The 13,293-nt window shown below is 34.0% G+C and overlaps 1 protein-coding gene across 1 annotated transcript; it reads left to right on the top strand.

The window, feature by feature from the left end:
• Window positions 1-8,108: 8,108 nt before the first annotated feature.
• LOC104212054 (uncharacterized) lies at window positions 8,109-13,095 on the top strand. The gene is made up of 3 exons (XM_009761238.2): window positions 8,109-9,579; window positions 11,278-11,539; window positions 12,490-13,095. Exons 1-3 carry the CDS (start codon window positions 8,450-8,452, stop codon window positions 12,667-12,669), a joined length of 1,572 nt encoding a protein of 523 aa, XP_009759540.1. The 5' UTR covers window positions 8,109-8,449; the 3' UTR covers window positions 12,670-13,095.
• The last annotated feature ends 198 nt before the right edge of the window (window positions 13,096-13,293 follow it).

The following is a 13,293-nucleotide window of genomic DNA, read 5'->3' as shown; positions in this document are numbered from 1 at the left end:
AGGTGTCATCACATCCTATGGAGGAAAATTGGCATCATGACAGTATTACTAATATCATGATTTACTATACATTAACTATACATAGGATAATACCAAATAAGATGTATAATTAACGTTTGTATTAGTTATACATAGGTTGAAAAAGAGTACCAAATAAGGTATTACTAATACAAAATGCTAATGTATGCATTATTTTTCTCTAATCTACTCTACCAAGTGACCTGTAAGAGTAATGTTGAATATGGTGTATTAGTAATGCTGGGATTAGTTATGCTGAGATTATTTCTTATCCACTATTTGATTTGGTGTATTAAAACATTGCATAATTTCTAAAAAATTTAATTATTTACAAAAATACCCTCAACATTCTTTAACTTTGTAAACTATTTTTATTGCAATCCTTTTTATTGCAATCCTTTCAGAGGAGCAAAATTACAAAAGAAAATTAATTGAAATATTAAAGTTAAAAGAGAAGAAAATTTTAATTACTATGATAGAAAATTTTAATTACTATGACTTATAATACAAAATATGAAAAACTTCATATTTTGAAAAAAAAATGGATAGATTTTTATCAAATAAAGAAAACTTCAGTTTATACTTTGAACGAATTCATAATCAAATTTTATATTAAATATGATATTATTTTGATTATAGGAGAATGCTAAGGGGAAAAACTAACTAAAATATCACAATAGAAAATATACAAAATATGGTGAAAAGTATTTGGAATTAGGTTTTGAGTGATTTGAGAGATAATTATGTCTTTAACCATGTTTATGCAAGTATTAAAAACCCTTACATTGCTAATACCATGGTTTGCTATCCCAAATAGGATGTATAACTAATAGTAGTATCAAACAAGGAATTAGTAATGCAAAAAGTTATGCATTGTTTTTCTAATACCTCCTATCAAGCGACCCCTAAAGGCTTTTTTAGCATTGCATCAAAGATAATAATGTGAAATTACATTTTACAAAATTAGATCACCCAAAAAATATTTACAAATAATACTCCATAAAAAGTAAAATTTGTAATCTTGAAAAATAAGACAAATTATTTAGAACAACATGCAACGGTGAAATGATACTGCAAAAATTATTTGCACATTGTAAGCACGTGATTTTTGCCCTATATGAGAATTACTCCCAAAAAAAATTTCAAAAAAATAAAATAATTTTTCTTGGTGTGCAATTTTTGTGATATTTTGTGTAACTATTTGTATGTTTGTCTGTGCATGTTTATTTGTTAAATTATTAAAAATACAAAAATATGTCGCATTTCGCATGTAGGATTTAATTATACAATTGTTAGTAACTAAGTTTGTTTTACAAAAAAATAAAAATTACAAAAATAGGCATCGTTTGCATTTTTAGCATTTAATGTCCAAATATACAATTTTATGCTTAATTATTACTTAATTGTGCGTTAATTGTTATTGGGAGTTAATTTGCGCTTTTATAACTTAATTTAGTTCTTAATAATAGTTTAAGTATTTTTATAATTTAGTTTTAGAAAAATAAAAGAAGAAAAGAGAGCAAAAAATAAAGAAAGTCGGAATTGGGCCTCTTCTTCAAAATTCAAGCTACAGGCCCAAATAATTGCCCAACTTTCCCCATGACCCGATCCATTTCGAACTGAGTCGACCCAGTCCATAACCCAACATCCCTATTATCTTACAAACAACACAAAACAAAAAGAAAAAATGAAGAAAACCCTAAAAAATGTTAACCCATCCGCCACCCCTCCTATTTGCTTCATCTTCTCCAACCTCCAAACCCCACCTCCCATGGCCTCCCTTTGCCTTCAACCTTAAGCAGCCATGGCTACACACACACACGAACGTCACCCTCACGACCCCGGCTCAACTAAACGACCCCAGCTCTATCCGCCATTGAAGCTCGTCAAGCTCAAAGCTTGCTCGACTATGGCTGCCTCCCCCGCGTCAACCTATCACCATAGCTGCTGCCCCCTTTACCCCTTCTTCACCATTGTTAAACAACAAATCCGACCACAACACAAACACACACACCCAGCTGCGTTTTCCTCTCCAACCTCGTCACCCTCCGACGCTACTGCCCCGACGTCGTCGCAGCTGCTGCTGCCTCACTTTGTCTTCTTCAGCTCGAACAACCATGGCCAGTCTTCATCGCTGCTTCTTCTTCCTTCATTTTCCTTCGCAAACGAACCCCCAGCTGCTTCCGTTTCATTACTTCTGCCGCGTCAGCTGTTGCTGTTGCTTCGGCGTCAACTTCTTAGGTTCGTGTTCGTCGTCGTTTGGTTGAGCTTTGGTCGAGGCTCGTCGAAACAGTCCGTACATATTTCGTTTCGATCCGGTTAGTAGTTTTTGAGTTTTATTTTGTCCGTATTTCGTTTGGATATTTTTCGAATCTAAAATCGGTGAATGTTTGTTTTGTTCATGTCTATGGTTAGATATTCGATTTTTTGTTTTGTTCATGTTCATATGTTTTGTTGAATTAATTTTCAGATTTCAAATGGTAAATTGATTAATTTATTTTTCATATTTATTTCATGTTTGTTTTATTGTTTAGGTAAAAAATTTGTTAGTTTAATGTTTGTTAGATTCAAATTGAAATTTAATTGATTATTTCTTCAATTTGTTTCATGTTGTTATGTATTTTCCAGAAATTATTAATGTTGTTTGAGTCATTTAATCCGTCAAGTTTGTTGTTTAAAATAGATTTAATTCATGTTCATACTTTGTTTGATTGTTCTTGAATCCGAAATTTGTATAGTTTGATTTCTTGTTTATCATTTATGATTATTTCTTGAATTTGTCTCATAATCTTGTTTAAGTTTAATATAGGAATTGTTTGTTGTAATGTTGTTAGAGTTGATTTTAAGTTCAATATTATTGAATTTAGAAATCTAAATATACTTGTTTGATTGTTGTTGTTGAATCCGAAAATAGGTTTGTGTGTTGCTAAAAATATTGTTCAATCAAATTTTAGTTGTTATTTGTTGTGCAATTTGTGTTCATGTGATTTGTTGTTGAAGTGTTGTTGAAATCATGTTCATGTGATTTATTGTTGAAATGTTGAAGAAATCATGTTCATGAAATTTGTTGTTTGAACATTGTTAGAAATTAATCATATTGTCTATATTTTGGATTAAGTTTGATTAATTGTTTGTTATAGCTGATGGGGTAGTTTGGTAATTTGTAGTACGTTCGGGGGTAAAATAGTAATTTGGAATAAGGTCGGAGGGGTAGTTTAGGAATTGTACATTTTGTAATTTTTTATGTGAAGCATGGGGGACAAAATGAAATGGGGTGGTTTGTGATATAGTTGTTTAATATAAAGGGGGGACAAGACAAAATTTAGTGGGGGAATCTTGTATTTATTTATGTTAGGCATGGGGGACAAAATATAATGGGGTGGTGTGATATGTTTATTTAATGTAATGGGGATGAGTGGGAAGATAATGAGTTTGGTAGAGAAAAAGTATTGATTTTAATTGATTGAAAGATTTATGGGATGGGTTATATAAGTAGAAGTCTTGAAATCGACAAAGAAGAATGAGAACACAGATAAGAGAAACGAATCTGAAAAGAAGAGAACAGAAAAGAGAGAATACAGAAATAGAGAGAAAAAATGGCTGAACATTTAAGAGAAAGAAAAATTCCGAAAAATATTTAAGCTTTCAAAATAAAAATAAAATCTAAAAAAAAATCTTCTGCTTTCTTTGTTTGAAATCAGTATTAATTGTTGTTGTTTCATTCAAAGCTTGAAGCTTTTGTTTTTGGGATTACTGCTCTACTGGTTTGCAAACTCTTTTCCTGGGTTGTTACTGTTGCTGGGCTGTTGCTGCTGTGCTGTACTGTTATTACTGCTGCTGATTTTCATCTTCATTTTCTTTTGCTTCCAATATCAGGTATATATTTTAGACTCATGTTGTGGAAAGCTTCAACATTGCCAAATAAATGAAGTTCGGAATTATAATTATGTCTTTTACTCGTTTAAATCTATTAGTTTAAATTTCAGTTTTGTTTCAGTTGATTAATATAGTAGCTTACATTTGATGTGAGAACTGTTAGTTAATCATCCCTTTGAAATTCGCATAAGCTTTGTAATAATGTTATTTATTTCAGAATTTCATTAAGTATAGCTATATTCAAATTATAAGATAGGGAACATGGCAGAAAGCTAGCCATTAATTAAATCTTATGATATTGTTGGCTAAGTATGGAATAGTATGGAACTATCAAGAAACTACATTACTAGCATATTTTGTCACAAAAGTCCGATTTTATTTAAAACTAGATTGATGTAAGTTGTATGTTGTTCGTACATGGCATGATAACAGTTACATGTATAACCATAAGTGAAAGGTGAGTTGATATAATTCGTTACGAGGTTAGAATATTAGGAATGGTTCAGACGTACAACTATATTGCATGTGATGCAATTTTATTGAATCAATTTGTATAATAGTTCTCTTTCTTATCAACTTGATTCTTATCTACCATTGTAAACAAATTAACCAAACAATTATAACTTTGGACTAAAAACAAGTATATGAGAAGGATATGGGATTTATAAGCACGAATTGCAACATTTTATGTCAAGGATATGTAGAAATAGAGTTCGCATTAAATATAACAATGAAAATTCTTCAGAAGCTATTAATTTGTTTATCAAATTAATTCTTTTCCAGTTTTATATGCGATTCGATTTTTGGATATATTAATGTTGTATCCACGATAAAAATGGTAGTTTTTTTTAGTTACATGTTGTTTGTTTCTTTTTCATATCATTAATTCTTTAAAATTTGAATAGTTTTGAGGTATATAATTCATACGCGTAAAATAAGACTTGCGGTCAACACATAATAACTTTTGAATTCTTTTCAAGAAAATTTAGAGACGTCTAAATCAGTGTTTCTCTATGGCTTTCATATAAAAATAAGTGGATGCAATAAACAATTTGTAGAGAATTTTATCAAGAATATTTTGTGAAATTAAGGATACGTTCGCGTGGCCTAAATTACATTTTTTTAAGGCTGTTCGGATTATGCGTTCGAGCAACTTTGAGCCAAAATTTTAATAAAAAAGATTCGTCGGAGGATATTAAATTAATTTCATAAAACCCGAGATGTGCGGTCCACTATTTAAGAAAGGCGAATGTTCTTAATTTTATTTTAAGCACAATTTCGAATATCAAATAAATTTTTTTATAATAAAAATATAAAAATATTATCAACCTTTTTGTGTACACGTATGCGTGGCACGATTCTCTACAATTATAAAAGGTATATAATACGAATATACGTACGCGTGATTCGTTTATATAATTGTAAACAATCTAAACAAAAGCGGTAATAAAATCGGGCAACAAGAAAAAAGGTATTTAGTAAATCAAGATAATTAAGCCAAATATAAAAATGGTTAAGCGACCGTGCTAGAACCACGGAATTCGGGAATGCCTAACACCTTCTCCCGAATTAACAGAATTCCTTACTCAGGATTTCTGGTTCGCAGAATAACAAACAGAGTCATATTCTCCTCGATTCAGGGATTAAAACCGGTGACTTGGGACGCCTTAAAATTCTCAGGTGGCGACTCTGAAACAAACAAACAAATCTTGTTTCGACTGTCCTTTAATTGGAGAAAACTCCCTACGCCCCTCGCGGGGGCGGAAAAAGGAGGTGCGACACACACATATATATATATAAGTTAAGTTCTTCTGTTAAATGTTAGGCATCGAATAGTACCAATTTCTTCTTTCCAAATCATTTAACTTACGGAGATAGAAATTGAAGATAAACTACATATTCAACTTAGGTAAATGATAAAAATTCATAAAACACATCTTGCATTCAGCCGTTCCATTTGACGCAAATACATAAATTTTCTTGCATTCCCTTCTCTTATACCGAAAACCCCTCATATTTTAACCCCCCCACCCCCACCCCCACCCCCCCCACCCCAAAAAAAAAAAATCAGTGCAAGAAAAAAATTATTTGTACCAGACCAATTATTGAGATGATACTCCAAAACTTTCTTTAATGAACCATTCGAATAATAAATATTTTAAAAGGCTGGGATAAGTCAATACACCACCTACTCATTTTCTTGTCTTCGGGTCAAAATCTAAGAAGAAGAAAAAATATTTGCTCAACGTTTAAATAGGATCGCAGAACTTTATCCCCAAGTAATAATAGCACTCATCAATTAAGATATTGAAATATTCGTGACGTAACCATTAAGGCTTAAAATTTTAATTCAACCCAAACCCTCTTCCAAAAGACAAGAAAATGCAAAAGGAAAAACATCAAGAAGCTCAGACATATACCCAAAAAGACGTAAACAATAGCACACAAATTATCTTATGAATCGAAAATAAATATAAAAAATTATTCACATTTTGTGTCTACACTGAATCATGAATTTGTCATGTTCAAGTGTATAGTAAATTGCGATCAAATGATAAACATGTAGATAGAAGACAAATGTAATTTATTCAGTCAAGTAAGTTTTTTTCTATTATGCTTCATTATATTTCGGAATTTGCCGTTCCTACCAAATTGTGTATATGATTGTATTTGAACCATGCTATTGAGTCTTGGACCACTTTGATTTGTAACCATCAACATTATTCACGACATTGATTTATTTTCTTGTTTCCCCTTTTGAGGTGGATTTTAATTCTATATCTACATATTTTTTTCCTTTTTCAAAGAGTTTTTTTTTGGATTATGTTGTTTGCCTTTTAACCTTTTTCTAAGATTACCTCACTTTGTATTTTTAGTACTAATTAATACCACAATGAGTTAATTAAATTATTTTAATTAGATACACATGTATGGATGTAAAAACTTGCTCGCGAGATTGTATTGTATATACATAGGTATTAATGTATCATCAAATTTAGAGGAACAAAAATGAGAACACCTTTTACTTTTAAATGATAAGAAGAAACCAAAAGACATATTCACATGCTTTAGTTAGCTACTTCTGCCGAAATTTCTTACAATGACATAAAAAAGACATAGAAAAATCATATTAATTAAATTATTATTGTGCTGAATGTCTTGCGAATATTCTAAAAAAACATAGGCCCCAAGGAATGTGATGATTGAATCTAGTAAAGTGTTTTTCTGTGTCTCTTTTTCTACATTACTTGTATCCATCATAATACTTAGCTTTCTAGCCTATCCACTTACTACTACATAAGGTAATTCAAAAAATGATAAGTATGGATTCTAGAATTACATAAAAAGGAAATAATATTATCGCTATGACAAATGAATCTTTTTCTGTTCTTACATTTTCCCCACATAATTACCAGAGAGTAGAAAAAATAATTCGAAAGTTGCTCTACTCGAATATGTAAGAAGAAGCGATTTGTGTGATATGTAAGTTAAATTGGCTAGACACATATACATAAAACATGTCTTCCAAGGTCACATAATCATATTAACATAGTATAAACTATATTACAAGGTGCATTCAGATTTAGAATCGATAAGTTTATAAAAATATGATGAAATGGTAAGTATTTTTACCTCTTTAGTCAAATGTTATGGATTAGAATTCTTGGTATGAATTCGCCTTTAATTAGGAAGCCATTTACCTAAATGAAACTTTTGGCACAATCTAGATTACGGAGAAAAAAGAAAAAAAGAAGAGCAACACTGGAGTATAAGTTAACGTAGTATAATTAACATAGTGTAAGTTATATGACAAGGTGCATTCAAGATTCAAAATCCATAGGTTTAGAATTAAATTCGTCCAAAAGATTAAATTCCATCCAAAATTTAAGGATAAATCTAGAACTGTGTATTTTTATATATTTTACTTAGAGATCACGAATTCGAATACTTAATATGAATATGTTTTTCATTAGTAAGCATTTTACCTTAATGAAACTTTTGGCACAATCTACATTAAAAAAAAAAAAAAAAAAAAAAAAAAAGAGCAACACTGAAGTATTGGAAGTTCCGTGCGCTTCGGTTCTTGTACGCTGTTGTTATTATAAGGGAAAGTTGGTTGCCTCTGATTTCAAACTGCCCTACCCTTCAGTTCACCCCCTACCCATCCCCCACCCTCAGCATAAAAAACTCAAAAAACTCCTCATCGCATTGCTCTCTCCGCTCTCTTCTCCAAAACACACACATACACACAAAACTGTTTTTCACTTCTCACCCGCATACTTCCATATATAGGAATAATAACAATAATTTTGTCCATCTTTTGTAGATATAATTAGATAGATAGAGGTAGAACTGCTAAACAACCTACCCCAGAAGGGAAAATTCATTTTCCTATTTCAATTCCAACTAAAGAATCATCACTGACAAAGAGAAATTGAATCTTTGTGGCTTTCCTGAGGAGAAAAGAGAAAAAGATTGGATTTTTATCAATTTTCCAGGTTCTTGGTTTGTGGTTTTTTTGGTAGTGTGATATGTATTTCTGTATGTGTATGTAATGCATCAGAAGAAATCTGAAGTTCAGATCGGAAAAGAAAGCAGTTGCATCTCTTCCGATTTCAATCCCACACCACCCCTTCTTTCTCCTTCTTCTTCTCTTCATCACAAACCTCCCCACCCCCATATTTACCCCCCTCCTACTCCTCCTCAAGCTTTGATTTTTTCTTCTTCTTCCTCTCCTTCTGTGCCTCCTCCCCTTCAAATCTTGATTGACAATGGAAATGACCCAATTGTCCCTAGCCCCACCTCTACCACCACCAAGACCACCCCTCACAAGAGACCCCTTTTGGGTGTTTCCACAAACAACCACCACAACCCTTCTTCTTCCTCAAGCTCTTCTATTCTAAAGTCTCCAACTTTATCTGATTCTCTTCACAAATACCCTTTTTCTTCTGCTCCCAAGGGTCAATACCCATCAAGAATTTTGAACCATTTCCATGTTTACCACCGGCTCCGCCACCTCCGCCGTGTCCTTCGCCTCCATCTCCGGTTAATACTCCTCCTCTCCCTTCCTTTCTTCTATTTCTTGGTTTCTCATCCAACTAACTCTTTCTTTTTGGATTTTCTATCTGCTTTTGCTTTCTCTGCTGCTTTACTGTTTTCACTCAATTTAGCACTGCCTAGGCTTCCTTCAATCAGGTTGTTCTTGGCTAGGTCCTTGCCAATTAAGCTTACTTCAACTAACCAAGTATCTAGGCAGCAATTACCAGTGTTTTGGTCAATTGGGTCGCGGCCTAAGATCGATAAAAGGGTAAATTCAGGTTGTTGGGTGCAGGCTTACAGTAATGGAGATGTGTATGAGGGTGAGTTCCATAAGGGGAAATGTAGTGGCAGTGGAGTTTATTACTATTACATGAGTGGGAGGTATGAAGGTGATTGGGTTGATGGGAAGTATGACGGCTATGGGGTGGAGACGTGGGCGAGGGGAAGTCGATATAGGGGTCAGTATAGGCAGGGCCTTAGGCATGGTTTTGGAGTATATAGGTTTTACACAGGCGACGTGTATGCTGGGGAGTGGTCCAACGGTCAAAGTCATGGTTGTGGAGTTCATACATGTGAGGATGGTAGCCGGTATGTAGGTGAATTCAAGTGGGGAGTCAAGCATGGCCTTGGCCACTACCACTTCAGGTAATTTTTCATGGAGATGTTTTTGTTCGTTTCTAAATTTGTTGACTTTTGAAGGGATATGTAACCAGAAAATTTAATCTTTCTCGTTAATTACCTAGTTGAGCTTTAGAAGCTTTAGTTGTCTATATGTGGTATACCATATGTATTAAACATAGATTATGTTATTTCTTAAAGACGAATAGGCGGGAGAGAAGTGAAAGAGTTGCTGAGCTTGTTGCTATATGTCTCGATGTTGTGCATCGTAAACTTTTAACTCCAGATGTACAGTATAGTGTACAACTGTCCTCAATCTACTGGAGTCTAAAAAAAATGGGGAAGACTAGAAGTAAGGTGGTAGTCCTCAATCTACTGGAGAGTAGACAAAACTAAATATAGTTTCCTCTAGTTGATTACATTAGGTTGTAGACTTGTGGATTTTATTTTGTGAGCAACTAGTTGATTTCTGTCCAATTGGGAGATATGCTGTCCTTGTCCCCCTTTGTATTTTGTCATCTCTATACAGTTAGGCGTTTTCGAAAAAGGCCTTCCTTTTTGTTTAGTTAAGCAAGCACTATTCTCCTTTCCTGTTTTGAAATGCATATTATGTCATTCCAGTTGCTTCTATGTAGTAGTTTATTCTTCTATCATTTTCAAATTAATTTCTATAATTGACTATTAATGTATGGAACCATGTGCTCAAGAAAATATTCTTTCAGACTAGAGTCTTGTCAATATTTCCAGTTTTCCTCTAGTCCATGACTACAGAAAGACAATCTTCTAGCCAGGTGAAGACTATGAAGTAATCTTTTGCATGTTGAACAGAAGATATGCAAAATAATTGCAAAAGATAAACTACCTTTTGTAATTTTGTGCCTGCATTATGCATAACTTTGCTAAATTGGCAGTGCAAAACAGGGTAGCATTCATGCCTTGACTCTATGTCTAGATGAGATATTAATATTTTCACTACCTATTGCAACTTCTGACTAATTATGAGCCTAATTATGGACTGCCTAGAGTCACATTGATAAAGTTCCATTAATTATGATGTTAAGTTTATTTTAACTGAAGAGATACAGCTGATATCAACAGTGTTTGTGCTATGTTAAGTTTTAGCTTATCTCTAAAATGTAAGAGAAAAAATTGTTGATGTGATGATCCCAGAGTATTGCCTGCATGGTTTTAGTGACATATAGTGAGATAGCACGTAACAGACTGAGAAAGAGTGTTACCAGGTCCAAAATCATTTATTTGGATTCAAGATAAAGGAGGAGTGAAGTTTACTTGATGTCTTGACTGCTTTGAAGTTTCTTTCTGATTTTCATGATTGTAAATGCTATAAATTTTTGGCCTCTTTTATTTCTGTCTCTCAGATGGTAAGGTGCTTTGAAGTAGCATTTTGCTGGAGAAATATAGTGCTGTTTTCCAGGACATAGAGCTATGTTGCACATAGTCGTGCTGTGGGCTTTAAAATATACACACGCACACATATAACATAGTTTTACTGTGGGTTTTCCTTCTTTTTTCCACTAGGTTTCTACACTTGTTATCTATATCCCTTCATTTATTTGTATTGATTTTCAGTTTGAATGTTAGTGTCTGCACTGGGCAGTGGGCACCCTTGCATGTACTGTGATGAGATGATTTAGTAAAGTAAGAAAGAATTCTATTCTCGTCAAAAAAAAATGATTAACTTGGTTTATTCTTTCCAATGTGAAGGAATGGAGATACATATGCTGGAGAATATTTTGCAGATAAGATGCATGGTTTTGGAGTATATTGTTTTGCAAATGGGCATCGCTACGAAGGAGCGTGGCATGAGGGAAAGAGACAAGGGCTTGGGATGTATACTTTTAGAAATGGAGAAACCCAATGTGGTCATTGGCAAAATGGGGTTCTTGACATTCCAAGCACGCAGAATGCCTCCTATCCTGTATCCCCTGTTGCTGTTTACCACTCCAAAGTGCTAAATGGTGTACAGGTAAAGATTAAATCAAACTTGATCTGAGGTCTGCTCCCCCCCCCCTAGTGCATGGGAAATAAGGATTCACAGATTAGCCTTCCAATCCCTTCAAAAGCTCATGGTTTATTGACTGTCTAAGTATATGCTCTCTGAATCCTCGGATATCTATTGCTGTGATTTGGAGGCTTTTTTAAGTTTAGTTGGCACATCTTTAAGTCGTCTTAGGTTAGGATCAGTAGGATGCACTTGTTCTCTTTTTCCTTCGTTTCTGACTCTTCCATTGTAAGTAAATTGACTTTTGTGCTAGAACAGTATTCGCCTTTTGGATATGCAAAAGTTATGTCATAATTGCAACTTACTTCTCTTGAATATTAAGGAAATTGTTTTAAAATTTCAGAAAATGCATGTGACCAGTCAAAAAAAGTTTTAGAAGGAGCCTGCATTCTTATTAACATGGCTAGAAAGAGTCCCAGGAAGCACAAAAAGCATAGTCATGAAAGCTTTCTCTGTAGATTTTTTCCTTTTCTGAATTGTGATTTTCAGGTTTTCATTCACTTAATAGGTTTTAATAGTGTACTTGGTAGACTCCTAAAGGAATATACATTGACTTCATTGGCACTCAATTTTGGGTGCATTATAATCTTAAAATTTAGAAGGGGAGCCTTGGAATAGTGGAACAATGATAAAGTTGTCTTCATGTGACTTATAGTTCACGGATATGCTTGCATCAGGTAGGCTGCCTAACACCTCCTTGGGGTGCGGCCCTTCCCCGAACCCTCGGTAAATGCGGGATGCTTCATGCACTAGGCTGCTCTATATAATCTTGGAATCGGACTCTCAGTGGAAATAGCTACTCCGACATGTGCATTAACTAATTTGATTCCACTCTTTAGAATAGTGAAAAAAATAAATATAAATGGCATATGAATTTGAATCGTGTGCTAATTGCTCTTACATAATTCTATCAGGAGGCTCGTCGAGCAGCAGAGCGGGCATATGATGTGGCCAAGGTTGATGAAAGAGTGGGCAGAGCAGTTGCAGCTGCCAACAGGGCAGCCAATGCAGCTAGAGTGGCAGCAGTAAAAGCCATGCAAAAGCAAATGCATCGTCGGAGTAACAGTGATGACCTTCCAATCCCCGTGGCGTAAGACCTCCAAATGATGGAGTGTTTTTTCAGTTTAACCTCATAGAAATTTTGCATCCTTTTACGGAGGACTGCAATGGAATAATCTTACCTTAACCACCTTGTGTCCATGCGTGCTACCTCGTGTTACGTTTTCATTCCCTGAATTGGAGCAGGGCTGTTCTCTTTGCCAGGATTTTCGCGTTGTGAGTGTCTAAAAGTTAAGCCACTTTTCAAGCTCCCTGTATTTCTGTGGTTGAAACCTTGCTAAGAGAGCCAACCTGTTTCTTCTGTTTTGTAAAGATTAGCTAGTTTTGTAACATTTCGAGTGCTGGTGCCCAGAGAGAATTTCAACCCAGCCAGCCGGCCTTTTATGTGTATTAACGACTCTTGAGAATTAGTGGAAATATTATAAAAAGAAAAATCTACGTAAGAAAAATAATTCATCGCTTTTTTTTTGTTTTTTGTGTGTGTGTGGTGTGTTTGGTACTATGGAAGTCGATAATTATTTCAAGATCAGCCAGTTATTTGGAAGTCTTGGAGTTTTCAGCAAGAGTGGTTTTGGAAAGTCAGGGATAAGACCATGTAAAAGAGGTTGACTTATGAGGTTGGGAAATCTTTTGTACATTTGAAGAGGTCTTATGAAGAA

The sequence above is a fragment of the Nicotiana sylvestris genome, chromosome 1, assembly GCF_000393655.2.
Source record: "Nicotiana sylvestris chromosome 1, ASM39365v2, whole genome shotgun sequence".
Classification (NCBI taxonomy): domain Eukaryota; kingdom Viridiplantae; phylum Streptophyta; class Magnoliopsida; order Solanales; family Solanaceae; genus Nicotiana; species Nicotiana sylvestris.
Note: the sequence above shows the minus strand (reverse complement) of the source record. Positions and strands in the feature narration are given on the sequence as shown.

Bases quoted from the DNA above. Each gene is read 5' to 3' on its own strand.
- LOC104212054 (XM_009761238.2), top strand. From the start codon at position 8,450: ATGCATCAGAAGAAATCTGAAGTTCAGATCGGAAAAGAAAGCAGTTGC. The intron at 9,580-11,277 runs GTAATTTTTCAT...TCCAATGTGAAG, and splicing joins CTTGGCCACTACCACTTCAG to GAATGGAGATACATATGCTG. The intron at 11,540-12,489 runs GTAAAGATTAAA...TAATTCTATCAG, and splicing joins AAGTGCTAAATGGTGTACAG to GAGGCTCGTCGAGCAGCAGA.